At 37.4% G+C, this 19,698-nt stretch overlaps 1 protein-coding gene across 1 annotated transcript in view; it reads right to left on the bottom strand.

Moving 5' to 3' along the window:
- The window catches only part of LOC124775796 (A-kinase anchor protein 9-like), a 517,018-nt gene that overhangs the window by 298,853 nt on the left and 198,467 nt on the right, over positions 1 to 19,698 (bottom strand). Inside the window, exon 15 of the mRNA XM_047250627.1 lies at positions 15,712 to 15,910. Coding sequence (XP_047106583.1) covers positions 15,712 to 15,910 — 199 coding nt within the window. The remainder of the gene's footprint in view (positions 1 to 15,711; positions 15,911 to 19,698) is intronic.

A 19,698-nucleotide genomic window follows, 5' to 3' on the forward strand; every position in this document is an offset into this window, starting at 1 on the left:
AGGAATTCACCCTGCACAGAGGCCATGAATTCCCAAGCAAAATACCTCCAGGAATCTTGGGGAATATCTATATTTTCAGCTACACCATTCTGCAAAAGTACCTGTCACAAAATGCATATAGTTCTGATGAAGCTCAGATATATATCTATGCAGCAGGCATTTCAGTAGCGAGATCAGTACGTCAAAAGATGATGCTAGTATATGAACACACAGTATTCATTCAGACTACAAAGCACCATGGAAAATACATCTCATTAGTGATATAGAAAATTTGTGAAATGTATTACCAGAATAAAGAACACAAGAAAACATCTAAGCACATGTGTGCATGCGCACACTCACATCAAGATATTATACCAAAATACCTAACACAGGATATAACATACAGAAACAAAATAGACACGTCCCTATACTACCCTATCACATGCTTATGCACAGTATACAGTGTTCGCATCATGTATAAGCAAACTGAGGTACAGACACTTAATGCAAATCGAAGAATTGACAAACAAGAGACAAGCTGCATGAAGAAATCTATAAAGGTTGTAAAGAACAATCTAGACTCTGTCATACTAGAGCAAGCAGCATATTAAAAAAGTATCATTCTACAGCCCAAATTGATTGCAAAAATGCATCTGATTCCATTCTACATACTTTCTTTATCAAAGTTCTGCAGATTTATAAGATAAACAGTTCAATCATCAGTACTCTCTCATCCATGATGAAGCACTGAAAGACACATCGACAACTCAAAGGCAACAACAAAATGATAATAACAGAGGAAATTATAGTCAAGAGATGCATATTTCAAGGGAATAGATTGAGCCACTTACAGTTCTGCTAAGTAATCAATCCACTTTCATCAATAGTCAGTTCAATTAGATACGGATTTGCCATCAGAAGCAGCAATGGCTATATGTTAAATCATCCTATGTATATTTATGACATTAAAATATAAACCTAAAAAGAAACACAGATTCACCTCCTTTAAGCAGTAGAATTGTGTTTCAGAACATAAGCATGTAATTTGGCACAGACAAAGCATGCTCTACAATATGACAGTCATGACCTTGGTGCCTGTTTCACCACACGTGGCATATTGATTCTCCCCCTAGCCACCAATTCCTCAGAGCTCCACACAGGTGGGAACTAGCCCTACAACAAATCCTTGGTTACCACCACCCACCTGGCCTTAATTTTCGTTAATTCCTTCTGTCTCAGTATATCTTCACAACAACTACTCCTTTCTTCACTCCATTTTAGTTTTCTACGTCATGTCTTTCATTTTCTCACCTATCTATTTTTCACCTCCCCCTCCCACCTCTGATGCATCCAACGCACTTAGCTCTTCACTCTTATTAGCTCATGTACAATGTTTAAATAGTAATCTTTGTCTGGCATATTATCCTGTCTTCCACCTTTAAGCTTTCAGGTTTTCAAATCTCGTCCAGTGCACTCCCCAACAATCAATCTTTCCTTCTCATGCTGTCTGTTAATGTCTCCCCACACTTGGGGTTCTGGATGACTTTTCCGAACTGTACCCCTTTTCCTAAACCTCTCCAGCTCTTTTCCTTCACCCCACTTCCTTCCCCTTTAACTCTTCCACTGGAAGAAGGAGCCATTGGTTCCAAAAGTTTGTGCACGTTAAACCTTTTTGTGTGTGTGTTCTCCTGCTACTGTTTGGAGAGTAGATTTTTTTATCCATCCAGTTTCATTATATTGTCAATATGATAGGTTGGATTAGAAAAGAACTGCACTGAAAACATTCAATTTACATGAGTCAGAATAATGTTAATTTGCACGCATCAGACCACTGGTTAATGCAGGTTTGCATGTAGAAACAGGAATTTCTGACAGTGATACAAGATCATGTCATTTCAAGTATAAACTAAAAGAGCACACATCACACATTACATCAGTATGTGAAGCCTCAGCACCCAATGAATATCTGAAAAGGCATTAGGTCACCAAAATAACCCCCACAAGTCGGGACAGCAGTAGTAATTAATGAAAGACTTTCTTCCATACTGAAGGTACAGTCTCTCACCACTGTTATGGAAAACGAAAACTCTAAAATATCTGGAACCTGTAAAAATACACACATTACCATCGATTCCAAAATCAAAATTTGTTAAAATCAATTTTTGTTTTGCGTGTTGGCTACATGTACCAGGAGCATGCACAGTTGTCATGATGAAGCAGCCAGTATGCCTACTAATTGTGTGAAAGCTTACAACATCTAGTGGCAGTAGTGAGAATTAATGAAGTGCTCAATTGTGCCAATACTGTGTTGTAAGGAGCAACCATCTAGTGCCAAGGACTGTGAATAATTAACTGCATACTCTATTGTGTTTTAAATAATATTTTTAATGATTAAGATATGTAACACTTAAATTATGTCACATATAAAACAACCAATTAAATGGCATTATCGAAATATGCATGTAATTAATTAGGGAGTAACAGTTGTAGGGAAACAGCTATTACATCAGTTAATAGAATTACGGTCCGACAAAGAACATGCAATCTCGTCTTTCTGATAGTTTGTGAGAAGACATGGACAAATGCTACGTTTGGAATTAACAATTATTTAGCAGTTGTACACCATCATGACAAGATGTGTTGGGTCTGTTTCTAGAAATGTTTAAAAGCCAGCTTTTGCAACTCTGAAAAGGGCATCACAACACATATTATGGGTGGTGGCTGGCTATTTATACAATGGAAACAGTCACTTCTACGGATTACAAGCTGTTACAAGGAGCCAACTATTTACTTGACAAAAGGCTGTGGGAATTTACATAACATTTACAACAGAGGCAATATAAACTGCTCACTGAAGTAACTATAGACTTAAGTATTTTTATTACATGTGTTGTGCAATTTGTGGCCACATTTTCAGTGAGCTATATTGCGAAATTAAGTTTTCATTTTGTGAAGCCAATTCCCTCAAGTGTGGTGTTTTTTTATTTCAATAATTACCTTTTCATTCATCATAACTGGTCTCGTGTTTCATTACATAAGTAGTGAGTGCATCCTAATCCTATTCCATGTTCAACAGAAAAAAAGGGGGGGGGGGGGTTACAAGCTGAATTTGATATATTCTTTAATCAACTAGTGCAGCATATTTATATTAATGATGAAACATCTTGCTGTACTAAAATTGCCAATTGCTGTGAAAGGTATAACACAGCTGACATCAAAAGGTACAGGCTAAATTCACTATTAATCAGTAGAGAGACTGTGGTGAACAGATTCTAGTGGAAATGCTACTTTCATTGGTGTGTGAGAAACTGAGGTTTTATTTAGCATGATTAAACGTTTAGCATCATGTTCAGTTAAACATTATTTTTCACATAATTACTGTAAAGTGAACAACTGCAAACTTTCATTTATAAAAATAAATGTTTTTCATACCAAAAGCTATCCACTATAGTGGACATTTTGCCATCAGTGAAATGCAGATTAATTGTATTTATAATAACTCAACATTTAATAAGTAAATATTTTTTTATTCTGATGTGTTTTACATGTTAACACCATTTGTGAGTGTAAACGCGAGTGGGTTAACATGTATTAAGTTTCTTGTATTTGTGTTCAACCTTCGGTCATCTCAGAGTTCAGAAGCAATTATCAGTACAATTAGCAACTTCTACTATAATCAGATTAAAATTATAATAAATTATTTCATGTATGCTAACTTGCTTGCACCATCTTGTTATTAAGTATATAGTGTAAAGGTAATTAGCTAGCAGTTACTGCATACCATCAATACCATTTCAGCGCAACGCCTTACGGTCAAGTAAAGCTTATTCCTATTTAGGATGGGACTAATTAACTGAATCGATATGGTACCATTGCAAACCGCAGTATAATTGTAGATAAAACAAACCATTTTAACAGGCCTGACATAACTGTTATTAACAAAGCTGAGCACATCACATTCCTTACTGTCATCGGTGCATCCCACAGCCGTAATTTCTGAACTACCTGCAATGAAAAGATGCCAAATACAGGGACCTGGTAGATGAGGTAAAAGCCTTGTGCAAACAGGAGTCAGCACACATCATTCCTTTGGTAACTTCGGACACTCGTGTTGTTCCAAAACAAACTGTGCAAAGGCTAAAGGGCCGAAAACTGCATCCTTTGGGGATTGCAGAAGACAATTATACTGAACACATGCAGAGAAGTTCACTGGGTTCTTGAGAACACAGTTAATTTAGTAATAACTTGCTACATAAACTGTTGTTATATCCATAGCTTGTACAAATGAATGAGTTAATAAACAATAATAATAAATAGTAAACAGGTGATGTTTGAAAGAACAGATATGCCATATCTCATTCTGTTAAAAAAGAAAGAAAGGAAGAGAATGGAAACAAACAATTTATAATAGACATTCTATACTCCTAAAATTTCCTAAAACTTTCATCTCTCTTAAATCCAGAATTAAGAATTTTTTGCCTCTTTTGATAGAGTAGTCCTCCTCCTAATTCTCTAAAGGGAACCTACATGTACTATAACTCTGAAATTACAAGCCTGGACATCATCATCATCATCGTCATTATTTTCAAGCAAAATTCATGCACCAGTTTCTTTCATGTATGCTAGAGCTACATTCATTTCTTTCCTTAACAGAAATCATCTTTTCTCTTAATGGCATTAAATTGTTTGGAATATTTCTTGTGCATGAAATCCATATTAATGTAATAATGATCCACAGGAGCTGGTATTTTATATTTTATTTACTGTTACCAATTTTCAGTGATTGCTCACTCTCAAGCAGTATGTCGTAAGATCTTATAATCTATTTTTCAAATATGATGTATAAGGGGCAGTCAAATGAAAACTTAGCACCCACCACAATGGGACCACGGGATGGTACCATTCAAAAGTAATCACGACACTTGTTAAGACATTTATCCCACTGGGAGATGAGATGCTCAATTCCTGTTTTGCAGAAAGGTTCGATCCCTAACAGACCCACAACTGCACCCACTCCTTCATTTCCTTGTCTGACTGAAGCCACCATCCACACGTTTTCTTCAGGTCAACAAAGATGTAAAAAATCACACAGTGAAAGGTCTGGGCAGCAAGGAGGATGTTGCAGCATTTCCCAAACAAATCGCTGAAGCACAGCCTTTGACAGTTTGTGGGTAGGCATTGTCATGTAACAGGATGATTCTGTCCTACAGCATTCCCGGACATTTTCAACTTATGGCACATTGCATTTTGTGCAAAGTGTCTTCTCAGTGCTGTACATCAACTGTAGTTCCATACTCACGGAGCTCAATGAACAGTTGAAGAAGGAGGCCATCACGACCTTACCAGAACTTGTGTGAACAGCTTTGGATTTCTTTGACATGGGAGATGTGGGATGTGGGATGTTCTCATTGTTGGCTTTGCTGTTTGCCCTCACTCTGTCAGACACTGTCAGATGATATCATCCTATTGTACAGTAATGCCCACCACCACACTGCCAACTGCATGAAGACTATGCTTCAGCAATTTGGTTGGGAAACTTGGAAAACACTGCAATATCCTCTGTACAGCCTGGCTCTTTCATTGTATGGTTTTCACATCTTTGGTGACCTGAAGAAAGACTTCAGTTTCAGTAACACAAGAAAGTGCAACATTGGGTGCAATCGCAAAGCTGTCCAGTGGTTGACCGCATTCTATGAAACAGGATTTAAAAAAAATAAATAAATAAAATAAAAAACCACTTGTTTATAAGTGTAGTTGCACGAGTAGGAATAATATGACAATGTGTTTATTAATGTTAGCTCTAATCATATACGTATCCTGTAAACTGACTCGTTCCATGTCATTACGATAAAAGAATCATTTAAAAGACCTATGGAATATGTAACGAACTAAAAAACAAACAAACTAACTTTTGTCTCCCAGTGTGACAAATCTCTTAATACGTGTGGTGATTATTTGAAATGGCACCATTCCACGGTTCCATTGCGGCAGGTGTTTGCTTTTCATTTGACTACACGTCACACTTTTGTTTCACGATGTGCAATTGTGAAAAGCAAACATAGATCATACTTGAAAAATAACATTTAAGATCTTGTAACATACTGCTTAAGAATGAAGCCTCATTTGAAACTGGTAACAGTAAATAAAATATAAAAAAGCAGCTCTAGTGGATCATTATTAAACTACTAAGCATTTCATACCAGAAACTGCTTTTTGTAAAATCAAACAACAGAAAGTCCAGGTTGAAATATCAGCAATATTATGGAAAGTATAGATTGCTGATCACCATAAAGCTGACACATTGAGCTGCAGACTGTTACACATTGAGGTTTTGGGCAAGCCTTCTTCAGAATAGAGAAAACACACACACATTCACATACACAAGCACCTGTCATATATAAACCAGGGTTGCCACAAGTTTCCCCAAGTGAAATTCCCTGATATTTTCCTGATTTCCAGACAAGTTTTAACATTTTTCCATGACAAAATTTGTAAGTTACCTCCTCAGGGGACACTACCTTAATGTAGCACTATCCGTGCGGGTGAGGAGGTTTGCATGCTCTGGATCCAGAGACGAAGTGTGTCCCACAATGACCTATCATCACCCTGTCTCCTATCCTATCTTATCCTAAACCTCTCCCTTTTCCTTACCATTATCAACCCTTGCCAGGGATATGGCAAAGTCCTTAACAGGAGCTACAGTGGAGAAGAACATCTTTGGTATGGAGCAGCTGGTGGAGGCACTCTTTCCCTCCTAAGGGCAAATGAGGAGTGGAACCAGTGCCCTGTGGTGAAGAGAGATCTTCAAAGGCTGAGGGAGTAAACCCTGAAAGAAAATCCTCAGATGCGTTAGGCTTAGCAAGCCAGCAGATGAGAAAAAGTTGTTATTGCTTTCAATCAAAGAATGAGCCTCAGATTAAAAATACCTAATGTAGACAGCATTTCTTGTACCATAGAATGAATGACAGCTCTTCACAGCCTGAAGAAAAACCAAGGAATGCAAGAAGATACACTAAACAAGAACAGAAAACTAGAACCAAACAAAAAGACAAAAACAAATTGAGAGTGGGAACATTAAATGTAATAACCTTGACAGGAAAGACTGAAGAGATTTTAGACATGATGGAGAGGAGAAAGATTCATATCCTTAGATTGAGTGAGACCAAGTGGAAGGTAAAAAACTCTAAATTGCTGAGACGTGGGTACAAATTATACTGGCAGGGTCACAATAAAGATGTAAAAAATGGAGTGTAGTTTGTGTTTCACAAAGACAATGGCTCAGTTACAGATGTGAGCTTTTTAAGTGAAAGGATAATTAGAGCAACAGTGAACTTGGGAAAGAATAGTTTTAGTATACTCCAAGTGTACACACCTCAGCAAGGGTGCAGTGAGGAAGAAAAAACGAAATTCCTAGAAGAACTGGAAGACCAAGTACGAAAAGATAACATTATGATAATTGGGGATCTGAAAGCTCAGCTCGGAATGGATAGAAATGGATATGAGGAGGTGATGGGCCCTTTTGGATACGGAAGACAAAATGTTGAGGGTAAAGAAATTCTAAATCTGTGCATAAGGAATCATCTTTTGGTGAAGAATACATTCTTCAAGAAACAAGATAGCCATACGATTACTAGATATGGCTGTGATAGCAAATCTATAGACTATTTATTAACGGACAAATTAATTGGAGGAAAAGTAAGGGACACTAAAGTCATACCAATTGAGCACTTTGATAGTGACTACAGGTTACTAGTAGCTGATCTAAATTATAAGCTGAAAAGTTTGAATGCTGTACAAAGAATGCCTAAAATTAAGGAGTGGAAGTTGAAAGAAGAAGAAAATAAGAAAAGTTTCCAGAATTTGAAAGGGGTAGTGTGGAGGAAGAGTGGAACCTATTTAAAACATCAATAGTTAACAGTGCTGTGCAGGTATGTGGCAAAACAAAGGATAAAGTGAAAGACAAAGAAACCAGTTGGTGGAATGATAGAGTAAAAGCCGCTATTAAAAAATGCAATATGGCAAAGAAAAACATGGAGTTTGAAAAAAGAAATCAGAACCAGAGGCTGGTGCCAAAAGATGAACACAAGGTGACAACACTGTAGAAGAAATACTGACAAAAGAAACTCCAAGCAAAGAGAATTGTGAAAGAAGAAAAGGAGAAGAGTTGGGAAATATTCACAAAGAAACTAGAGCAGGATAGCAAAGGGAACTAAAAACTGCTATATGGGTTATTGAAAAGTAAGAAGATCTAATAGAGAAGACATAAAAGTGACTGAAACAGAGGATAGAGATATTATCAAAAACATGGGAGGTATCAGAGAAGAGATGAAGAATTATTTTGAAATCTTACTGAATGGATAAGGTGCACAAGAGGGTGACACCAAAGCCATTGAATTAAAGGAGGAGCAGGATACAATCTCCTGGTTAGAAACTGAGAATTCTCTGAAACAGATGAAAAGTGGGAAGGTGGCTGGAGTAGATGAGCTAACAGCGGATATGATCAAAGCCGCAGGAATCCATGGAATACAATGGTTACACCAGGTGCTGGGGGTGATACAGAAAGAAAACAAATTGCTGGATGAATGGAAAAAAGGAATTATAATACCACTGTTCAAGAAAGTAAGCAGAAAGAAATGCACCAACTATTGAGGAATCACACTGCCTTAAGATAACGGAAAAGGTCATAGAAAAAAAGATTCCAGAAAATTCTAGAACACCAACTAGAGGAACAAGAGCACGGGTTCAGAAGTAATAGGGGAACAATAGATCTCATTTTTTCCCTCCGTCAGTTAATAGAGAAGTACTGGGAAAATGGAAAGGACTTGATAGTAGTATTCGCGGATTTGGAAAAAGCATATGACAGTGTACCAAGGGATAAAATATAGGAATGCTTGAGAAAACATGATGTTCCTGATTCATTAATTTAAAAAGTCCAGATGCTGTATGATAGCTGAGAGAGCAGTGTACAAGTAGGAGGGGGGAGATCAAAATTGTTTAAGACAAAGAGAGGTGTTCAGCAAGGCAGTTCGCTCTCTCCTTTACTCTTCATTACACTTATGGACACAATCATGAAAGAAATCAAGGAAGAAGAAAATGAAGATCTCAAAGCTTTTGTTTTTGCTGATGACATCACTATTTGGGGAGAGACGGAAATGGAGGTTCAGAGGAGACTAGATTACTGGAGCACAAAATTTAAAAAAATCAAGTTAACTGTGAGTAAGAACAAGACAGTGGCAATGAAGATGAGCAGAAAACCTACACCTTGTCACATCATACTGGAGGGGGAGAAGGTTGAATGTGTGAAAAGCGATGGAAGTTCCAAACTAGAAGTCTTAAACAGAATAACAAAAGGATCTAGCTTCTTCCATCAAGTACAAAATCTAATCTGGGACACGGAAATCCCTCAAAGAGCCAAACAGACCATGTATAAAACTTATCTCCTGCCAATCATGATGTATTGTCTAGAGGCCTGTGTCATAAATAAGAGAGAATAGAATCAAATACCAGCATGTGAAATGAAGTTCCTTAGGTCAGCTCTACAAAATACTAGAAAATACTGCGCAAATACGTCAGAAAATTTAAAAAGGAAAATGGATAAGTTAAAGTTAGATATAGTGGGAATTAGTGAAGTTCAGTGGCAGGAGGAACAAGACTTCTAGTCAGGTGAATAGAGAATTATAAATACAAAATTGGTAGGTCTAGTAATGAACAAGAAAATAGGAACGCAGGTAAGCTACGATGAACAGCATAGGAGAGACCTGCAGGTGACATTGACTACAGAGGAGAGGATGAGTGCTTTGAGATCCTACACAATCTGTTTTTGCACCTGTGGTAAAAGAAACAATAGTGCAAATGAGGAAATGTCTAAAAAAAATTGCAAGCAGATGGCGTATTCTGATGTGAGCAAAAATCTTAAGTAATAATGTCAACGTCTTCTTCAATGAACTGTTTTTAGAGGGAGAAAGCAAGCCAAATGGTATGTGTCTTTCATTAAGAAAACTGATATTATTTTATTTCAATAAAACGAAACACACCTGGTGACAAAAACACGCATTTCCTTGAGTCACAAGGCAAATTTAAAATACCTTCACTGATTTCAGAAATAACCTCAGAAAAAATTAGGCATCATGAAAGAAGTGTATAAGGTGGGAAAGAATTGTGTAAACCACTATTGTAGATGACTGCCAATAAAATGTTTGTACCGTCTACGCAACTAAATTAAGGCTTTTTGTTTATTGCCATATGCATTTCACTTCTGTTATTTGGGAAGCATCGCATCATCAGTAGCCTGAAATACATGTTTCCTTTTATACATACAATAAACATATTATGTGGTAGATATAATATGCTGCTATGTTACATTTATTGTGTTTTTCTCTTGTTTTTTAGGTTAGGGGCAACTTTCGTAACACAAATTCCGTAATGTGAACTTGTCGTTCAGTGTTAGTCACAAATTCCTGTGCTGTTAAGTCAGTCTCAGTTAACAGTGCTGGAAATATTCTGGAGGTAAAATAGTCCCCCATTCAGATCTCTGGGCGGGGACTACTCAGGAGGATATCGTTATCAGGAGAAAGAAAACGGATGTTCAACAGATCAGAGCATGGAATGTCATACCTCTTAACTGGGCAAATACATCAGAAAATTTAAAAAGGGAAATGAATAGGTTAAAGTTAGATATAGTGGGAATTAGTGAAGTTCGGTGGCAGGAGGAACAAGACTTCTAGTCAGGTGAATAGAGAATTATAAATACAAAATCAAATAGGGGTAATGCAGGGGTAGGTCTAGTAATGAACAAGAAAATAGGAGCGCAGGTAAGCTAGGATGAACAGCCTAGTGAACACATTATTGTAGCCAAGATAGACACAAAGCCCATGCCTACCATAGTAGTACAAGTTTATATGCCAACTAGCTCAACAGATGATGAAAAGACAGAAGAAATGTACGATGGGATAAGAGAAATTATTCAGATAATGAAGGGAGATGAAAATTTAATAGTCATGGGGGACTGGAATTCGATAGTAGGAAAAGGAAGAGAGGGAAAAGTAGTAGGTGAATGTGGAATGGGGGTGAGGAATGCAAGAGGAAGCTGCCTGGCAGAATTTTGCATAGACCATAACTTAATCATAGCTTACACTTGGTTTAAGAATCATGAAAGAAGATTGTATATGGGGAAGAGACCTGGAGACACTGGAAGGTTTCAGATTATATAATGGTAAGAAAGAGATTTAGGAACCAGGGTTTAAATTGTAAGACATTTTCAGGGACAGGTGTGGGCTCAGACCACAATTTATTGGTTATGAACTGTTGATTAAAACTGAAAAAACTGCAGAAATGTGGGAGACGGGACCTGGATAAACTGAAAAAACCAGAGGTCATAGAGAGTTTCAGAGGGAGCATTAGGAAATGATTGACAAGAATGGGGAAAAGAAATACAGCAGAAGAAGAAATGGTAGCTTTGAGAGATAAAATAGTGAAAGCAGCAGAGAATCAAGTTGGTAAAAAGATGAGAGCTAGTAAAAATCCTTGGGTAACGGAAGAGATATTGAATTTAATTGATGAAAGGAGAAAATATAAAAATGCAGTAAATGAAGCAGGCGTAAAGGAATACAAACGTCTCAAAAATGAGATCGACAGGAAGTGTAAAACGGCTAAGCAGGGATGGTTAGAGGACAAATGTAAGGATGTAGAGGCATATATCACTAGGAGTAAGATAGATACTGCCGACAGGAAAATTAAAGACACCTTTGGGGAAAAGATAACCACCTGTATGAATATCAAGAGTTCAGATGGAAAATCAGTTCTAAGCAAAGAAGGGTAAGCAGAAAGGTGGAAGGAGTATATAGAGGATCTATACAATGGCAATGTACCTGAGGGCAATATTATGAAAATAGAAGAGGACACACATGAAAATGAAATGGGAGATAGGATACGGCGTAAAGAATTTGACAGAGCACTGAAAGACCTAAGTCCCAGGAGTATACAACATTCCATTACAATTATGCATAGCCTTGGGCATGACAAAACCCTACCATCTGGTGAGCAAGATGTATGAGACAGTCGAAATACCCACAGACTTCAAGAAGAATATAATTATTCCAATCCCATAGAAAACAGGTGTTGAGAGGTGTGAAAATTATCAAGCTATCAGTTTAATAAGTCATGGCTGCAAAATACTAATGCGAATACTTCACAGACGAATGGAAAAACTGGTAGAAGCTGACCTCGGGGAAGATCAGTTTGGATTCCGCAGATATGTTGGAACACGTGAGGCAATACTGATCCTACAACTTATCTTATAAGATAGGTTACTTAAAGGCAAACCTACATTTCTACCATTTGTAGACTTAGAGAAAGCTTTTGACAATGTTGACTAGAATACTCTTTTTCAAATTCTGAAGGTGGTAGGGGTCACATACCGGGAGCAAAAGGCTATTTACAATTTGCACAGAAACCAGATGGCAGTTATAATGAGTCAAGAGGCATGAAATGGAAGCAGTGATTGGGAAGGGAGTGAGACAGGGTTGTAGCCTCTCCCCGATGTTATTCAATCTCTTATATTGAGCAAGCAGTAAAGGAAACAAAAGAAAAATTTTGAGTAGGAATTAAAATCCATGGTGAAGAAATAAAAACTTTGAGGTTTGCTGATGTCATTGTAATTCTGTCAGAGACAGCAAAGAATCTGGAAGAGCAGTTTAACAGAATGGACAGCATCTTGAAAGGAGGATATAAGATGAACATAAAAAAAAGCAAAACGAGGGTAATGGAATGCAGCTGAATTAAATCAGGTGATGCTGAGGGAATTAGATTAGGAAGTGAGACACTTAAAGTAGAAGATGTATTTTGCTACTTGGGCAGCAAAATAACTGATGATGGTCGAAGCACAGAAGATACAAAATGTAGACTGGCAATGACAAGGAAAGCATTTCTGAAGAAGAGAAATTTGTTAACATCGAGTACAGATTTAAGTGTCAGGAACTCTTTTTTTTTAAAGTATTTGTGTGGAGTGTACATGTGTGTACATGGACAATAAATAGTTCAGATAAGTAGAAAATAGAAGCTTTTGAAATATGGTGCTACAAAAGAATGCTGAAGATTAGATGGATAGATCACGTAACTAATGATGAGGTACTGAATAGAATTGGGGAGAAAAGGAATTTGTGGCACAACTTGACTAGAAGAAGGGATCGGTTGGTAGGACACATTCTGAAGCACCAAGGGATCACCAATTTAGTATTGGAGGGAAGCGTGGAGGGTAAAAATCGTTAGAACAAGACCTAGGGATGAATACACTAAGCAGATTCAGAAGGATGTGGGTTGCAGTAGTTATGCGGAGATGAAGAGGCTTGCACAGTATAGAGTAGTGTGGAGAGTTGCATCAAACCCATCTCTGGACTGAAGACCAGAAGAACAACAACCACCCACTGTGTTATATCTATTATTTTACAGGTATTGTGTGACTTTTCATTCGAGAAATATATGAGTAGATAGCATACAAACCGCCAGCGACTGACACAATTTTCTTCTTCTTATCATCCATACTTTTTAACATACGAACTACTTTTGAAGTGCCAAAATGCACTAGAACAAATAAAATGTCTATAAAACACCACACTGTACAATGTACTTGCAGTGAGAGAGTCACAATTCTTGAAATCCACTGCCACAGTCTGTGGCACGCTGAGGGGCACCGCAGTCCTTGGCCCATGTATGAACCATGAAAATCCACTGCATTACGCCACACACAAACAGACCTGCCCTGCGGGAAGATCAGTGAGACTAGATCCTGTAGATTACTGGGAACCAAATGGTTTCAGATCGGCAGGCCCGATCCATTATAGATACCCACAGCAATGGCCTCCGGTTTTGGCCCATCATAGAAATTCACTTGTGTGGCCTGCTATTCATGAGCCACATACAGCATGTTGATGAAGTGAGACCATGGTGATCAATCCATGCAACACATAAATTGTTCAAATACTCTGAGAATCAATGATAATGAGAATAGCTAGCATCTCACCGTACCAATGAGTGCTGAGCCACACACAGGCACGCAGAAAAGACCATCACACTCTCACAACTAAATTTTCAGCCATAGCTTTTGTCAGAAAATGAGAGCACACACACATTCACACAATCACTCGAACACAACTCATGCACACATGACTGCTGCACCTACAGCCTCTGAGAATCAGATCCAAACAAACCACTCTTTATTCTTCCCTGCCTAGTTAGCTAGCTAGACTAGCTGCAAGAAATGCTGGCAGCAATCTGAGGGGAGTGGTAGGAAGGGGAGAAGCAGTAGGAATGAAGGAAAAGGTAAGCTGTGCATGTACTCAGCTGCACCCAGTCAGCAATGATGCATGACACCCAAGTAAACAAATTATTTCATCTACTGAGACAAAAATGAGATTTTTCCGATTTCCCTGACATGTTTGGAATTCCCTGATTTCCAGAACCTGTAGCAACCCTGATAAACAAGCATTATCTCTGGCTGGAGCAGACAGATATAGTAGTCATGTGTGTGTAAGGTGCACATTCTTGTTTGAATGCGTGTTTTCCTTTCTGAAAAAGGCTTTGGCCAAAAGCTCAATTTGTAACAGTCTTTCCATTGTGGTTATCTGCAACTCAGCGTGTTATCTTTATGGTGAGTTGTAGTCCATACTTTCCATAATATTGTTGTTACTATTCTTTGTAAGACCTGAACGTAAGGTTCAAAAACTGTCACTACATGTTACAATAGTACAGTGAAATGGAATGATCTGTAGTTCAGTGACTGGTATGTGTATATAAAAGTAGTACTACACAGATCTAGACAGACAATAAAACAATAGCCATTCCTACAACATATCCCTGATGAGAAGGCATCACATACACACATATCACCATCAACATTGCATATGCTTCTCGGGAAAATAGTATACCTCATTCAACAAACATGCAAAATGGATGATTGCTGGTGAGAATAAGTCTACTGTTTCATCAGGCCACTGTTTGAGTTCCTCATTATGGGGCTGGAACTGTGGGTGTGCAGTTCAACAGGAGGTTTTGGGTCCTACAACACTGAGTCCCTACTGAATGATAACACTTGTTTTGGGAGCAAGGGTAACGTTTAAAAGGAAAGAATTTATTATCTGATATCTGCAGGGTTTCCAGTACCTAAATCTCGTTACTGGTGAGGGTACATAACAATACTGCCGTTTTCTAAACAGCAAGGGCATACGTCAGGAAGTATATTAACTGAACTGCAAGATGCAATCTGATAATTCATTACAATGTTGCCACATCTCATCCCTCCTGTGTACATGGTGAAAGGAAGAAAGACATGGTCTGTAAGTGGTCATATTTCACTGATTACAACTGGCAAATATGAGAAAAGGACACACCCTATTTGCCACTGACTGATAAAAAAGCGTGTAGTGGATGAAATCTCTCTTAAATGGAGAACATTTAGGAAAAAAATCTATAGTGACTAAACAACATGCACATGCATTTAATTTAGTTAGCTTGAAAGCTAGTGAAATAGTCTATGCATCCAAATCAATTAACTACACAGCTGCATAAGTACAATTGCCACTTTTTCCATACTAAAATATCCATTATTATTATAATATTGATTGCAGTAATATTTATAAGTCCAAAACCTATGTAATCAAATGATTCTGTTTAAAGATGAGTTATAATATCGATGGAAATTACATTTTAGTACAGATATGTGAAATATAGCTGCACCTGTGTGTATTTTGAAGTTCCAGCTTTTCTTTCTGTAAATTATCCAGTTCTTCTTTAAGCCGTCTGACTGTTTCACCATCTTCTGTCCATTTCTCTATATTTTTAAGCTCATTAATAATTTTACCACATGAGTTGCTCAGAGAAGAGCATAATTTGGTGATTCTTTCAACAGAAGTGGCCGAAATTTGGTCATAAAAATCTGGAATGCAGATTTCAATTAGTACATTTTCAACAGATCAAACAGCAAGTTTACATGCATGATTTTTCATCTGGTCCTTTTAAATTTTGATAATGTAAAAAAGTATGTTGTATCCCTTTAGCACAAAATGGTTGCATTCAATAATTAAGTTTTATACAAGATTTCTTTCAATTTCAACAAGTGAATGAGGGAAAGAAGAAAACAAATATCACCAAAAAAATATGAGCACAAATGCTTTCCAGCTATCAAATATTATTCTGTTACAGACCATCAAGGCAGATTAATGAGGATTCTGCTTGAAAATGGCAACTTTGCTTAGAAGAAGTGACATAACATGACCCCGAGTATCATTTGTGGTTTGCAACAATAAAAGCTACCTAGTTGTGGGGGCAATGTCATCGAATTCTAACAAAGTGAAAAACGTACGAAAATAGTGGCATAGGGATTGTCTCCAGAAAGTATTACAATTTTGTGGGCAAAAAACCACATACACCAAATTCTCAAGAAAAGATAAGATTAATGTTTAACATACCATCTGTGATATGATTATTAAAATTTCGATTTTGAGAGTGGATTTGAGTAAGTATGCGAGCAGAAACCAGTTGCAATGAAATAATTATGTTATTATTGCATTTGAGTCAGAAAAATAAAATGCAAAAGCATGTAACACTGCAGTAAAAAAAAAAAAAAAAAAAAAAAAAAAAAAAAAAAAAAAAAAAAAATTACAACAATAATAACTTCTACACTGCAGCTTAAAGTGTACTCTAGTTTTAAAACTTAATGGCTCTCTTTTGCCAGGGAATTAAAGAAGCAAAAAAGAATATCTTAGATCAACAGTTTGATTTATATCTTTTTTTCTCTCAAAAGTAAGTACATAATTAAGATTCAGTTTTGAAAGTTTGAGTACTCAAATGTTGATGATAACTGTCTTATCAGTCAATGTACCTTATGTTTTCTAGACAGATAGAAGTACTTTAGTTTCATTATGTCTGCATAATTTTCTAAGGTAATAAAACTACAATTTTTAAGATAGTATTAGCTGTCTGTAAGTTTAGAGTGTGTTCAGTTTTACAGAAACACACAAAAATTGAAAACAGGTTTGCTAAATTTTCCAAAAACAGGTAACACAGCAAGACAAAACAGAAAAATAGTTTGTAATACAAATCTACTGAGAGATCTCTAAAACAAACTCCAACCATACCATAAAACACCTCTCTAACCCAGAGTACATTAATAGTACTTCAAAGAAGTGTACTGGGCCCAATACTCTTCCTGATATAAGTAAACTATCTACCCTAGAATGTGAAACACAAGGAAATGTTACTGTTTGCTGAATACAGTAACATTCTAAGCTGTAATGAGTAACCAAATTTACGCACAATCTGAAGTGCCAAAGAAACTGGTATAGGCATGCATATTCAAATACAGAGATATGTAAACAGGCAGAATACAATATTGCGGTCGGCAATGCCTATATAAGACAACAAGTGTCTGGTGCAGTTTTTAGATTGGTTACTGCTCCAACAGTGACAGGTTATCAAGATTTAAGTGAGTTTGAACATGGTGTTATAGTCGGCGCATAAACAATGGGACACAGCATCTCTAACGTAGCGATGAAGTGAGGATTTTCCTGTACGAGCATTTCACGAGTGTACTGTGAATATTAGGAATTCCATAAAACATCAAATCTCTGACATCACTGCAATCAGGAAAAGATCCTACATGAATGGGGCCAACAAGGACTGACGAGAATTGTTCTATATGACAGAAGTGCAACTCTTTAACAAACTGCTGCAGATTTCAGTGCTGGACCATCAAGTGTCAGCATGCAAACCATTCAACGAAACATCATTGATATAGGCTTTCAGAGCTGAAGGCCCACTTGTGTACCCTTGATGACCCCATGACACAAAGCTTTACACCTGCCCTGGACCCGTCAACACTGACATTGGAATGTTGATGACTGGAAACATGTTGCCTGGTTGGACGAGTCTCGTTTCAAATTGTATCGAATAGATGGACGTGTATGATATGGAGACAACCTCATGAAACCAGAGACCCTGCATGTCAGCAGGGGACTGTTCAAGGTGGTGGAGCCTCTGTAATGGTGTGGGGTGTGTACAGTTGTAGTGATATGGGACCCCTGATACTTCTAGATACGACTCTGACAGGTGACACCTATGTAAGCATCCTGTCTGATCACCTGCATCCATTCATGTCCATTGTGCATTCCGATGGACTTGGGCAATTGCAGCAGGACAATGTGACATCCCACTCATCCAGATTTGCTACAGAATGGGTTCAGGAACTCTCTTCTCAGTTTAAAACACTTCCACTAGCCACCAAATTCCCCAGACATTAACATTATTGAGCATATCTGGGATGCCTTGCAACATGCTGTTCAGAAGAGATCTCCACCTGCTCGTATATTACAGATTTATGGACAGCCCTACAGGATTCCTAGTGTCAATTCTCTCCAGCACTACTTCAGACACAGTGGGAGTAGAAAGAGAGTAGCTGATAACAGAGATTGAGATCAGAATGATTAACTGCAGGACTGAAGAATGTGTTGGCAAGACAGTTTCTGTCTATCCTATTAAAAGAAGCTGAAGTTGGGGGAAGAGTGAGACGGAAAGTGAAGAGAAGTGGTTTCAAATGGCATAGATTGCAAAGCAGCCACTTAAAGACAACCACGTAGTGCTGAATAACATGTTCTGCGATTTGTGATGAAGCCTGCCCTTGGCCATAATTTGGCAGTGATTATTTGAAATGGACAGCTGGAAGGTGGATTGATAAATTATTTCCTGTTAATGGAGAAACAATAAAATATGGGAAGATGGAAAGTTTGGAGTTTAAATTACTGATATCAAAGTCAGAGTACACAGGGTGTTAGTTTTGATGTGGAATAACTAAATATGTTTCGACATGTAAGTAGGGCATTCCACTTATTATTTTAAGTAAGTAGGTCAAAAGTGGTGAGACTTAATGTGCCAAGTTAGTGAGGTAATGTGCCACATTAGTGGAGGTATGTACGTAGGCCAGCAATTTGGTTGCCTGGAAAGAGTATGAGGGAGATGAAATTATTGTATGGCTGAATGCTTGTGGGCCCAGGGCTCAAGGTGTGCCCAGCAGGTCCGGCTAGTTGACTGGCACAGATGAGTCCAGGTACAAAGGTGAGCAACATCACCAGAAATGGGTAAATCCCTTTTTCTGCAGGAGACAATGTTCCATGAAATGGCAGACTGTCAGACAAGCAAAAGACAGCTTCTTACAGCTCTTCAAAAATCTATAATAATTCACAGTCAAGTATTAAAGCAAATCTGTATACATCCATGATCTCAGAAAAATGAGGCACACCCAATGACACAACAATATTTTAAAATCTTTAAAATTATAGAAATTAATATTTCACAGTGAATACACATTTTCACAATGAACCCCTGAATTAACAACTTTTAAACGATATATGACATTTCAGACAACAGAATTACACTATATAGCTATTATCTCCGAAAACTATGTATATGTATCTATTTTATTTCTTGATTTATTACATTTTGTGCGTCTTTTCATTATGCAAATGTTTTTCAGATCATCGTATCCCCCACAATTACATAGCAAATGAATACATGATGAAGACCTCACATTTTGCCATTCTGGTGTATTTATTCAATGAACAGTTTACTATTTTGCCAGTAACTTTATTTAAATATTAATTACAACTGATAATACACAATCATGGTAACTTAAGAAGTGGTCAAATGCATTGTTAGCTGACACCACTATTA

The sequence above is a fragment of the Schistocerca piceifrons genome, chromosome 2 (genome assembly GCF_021461385.2).
Source record: "Schistocerca piceifrons isolate TAMUIC-IGC-003096 chromosome 2, iqSchPice1.1, whole genome shotgun sequence".
Lineage (NCBI taxonomy): Eukaryota > Metazoa > Arthropoda > Insecta > Orthoptera > Acrididae > Schistocerca > Schistocerca piceifrons.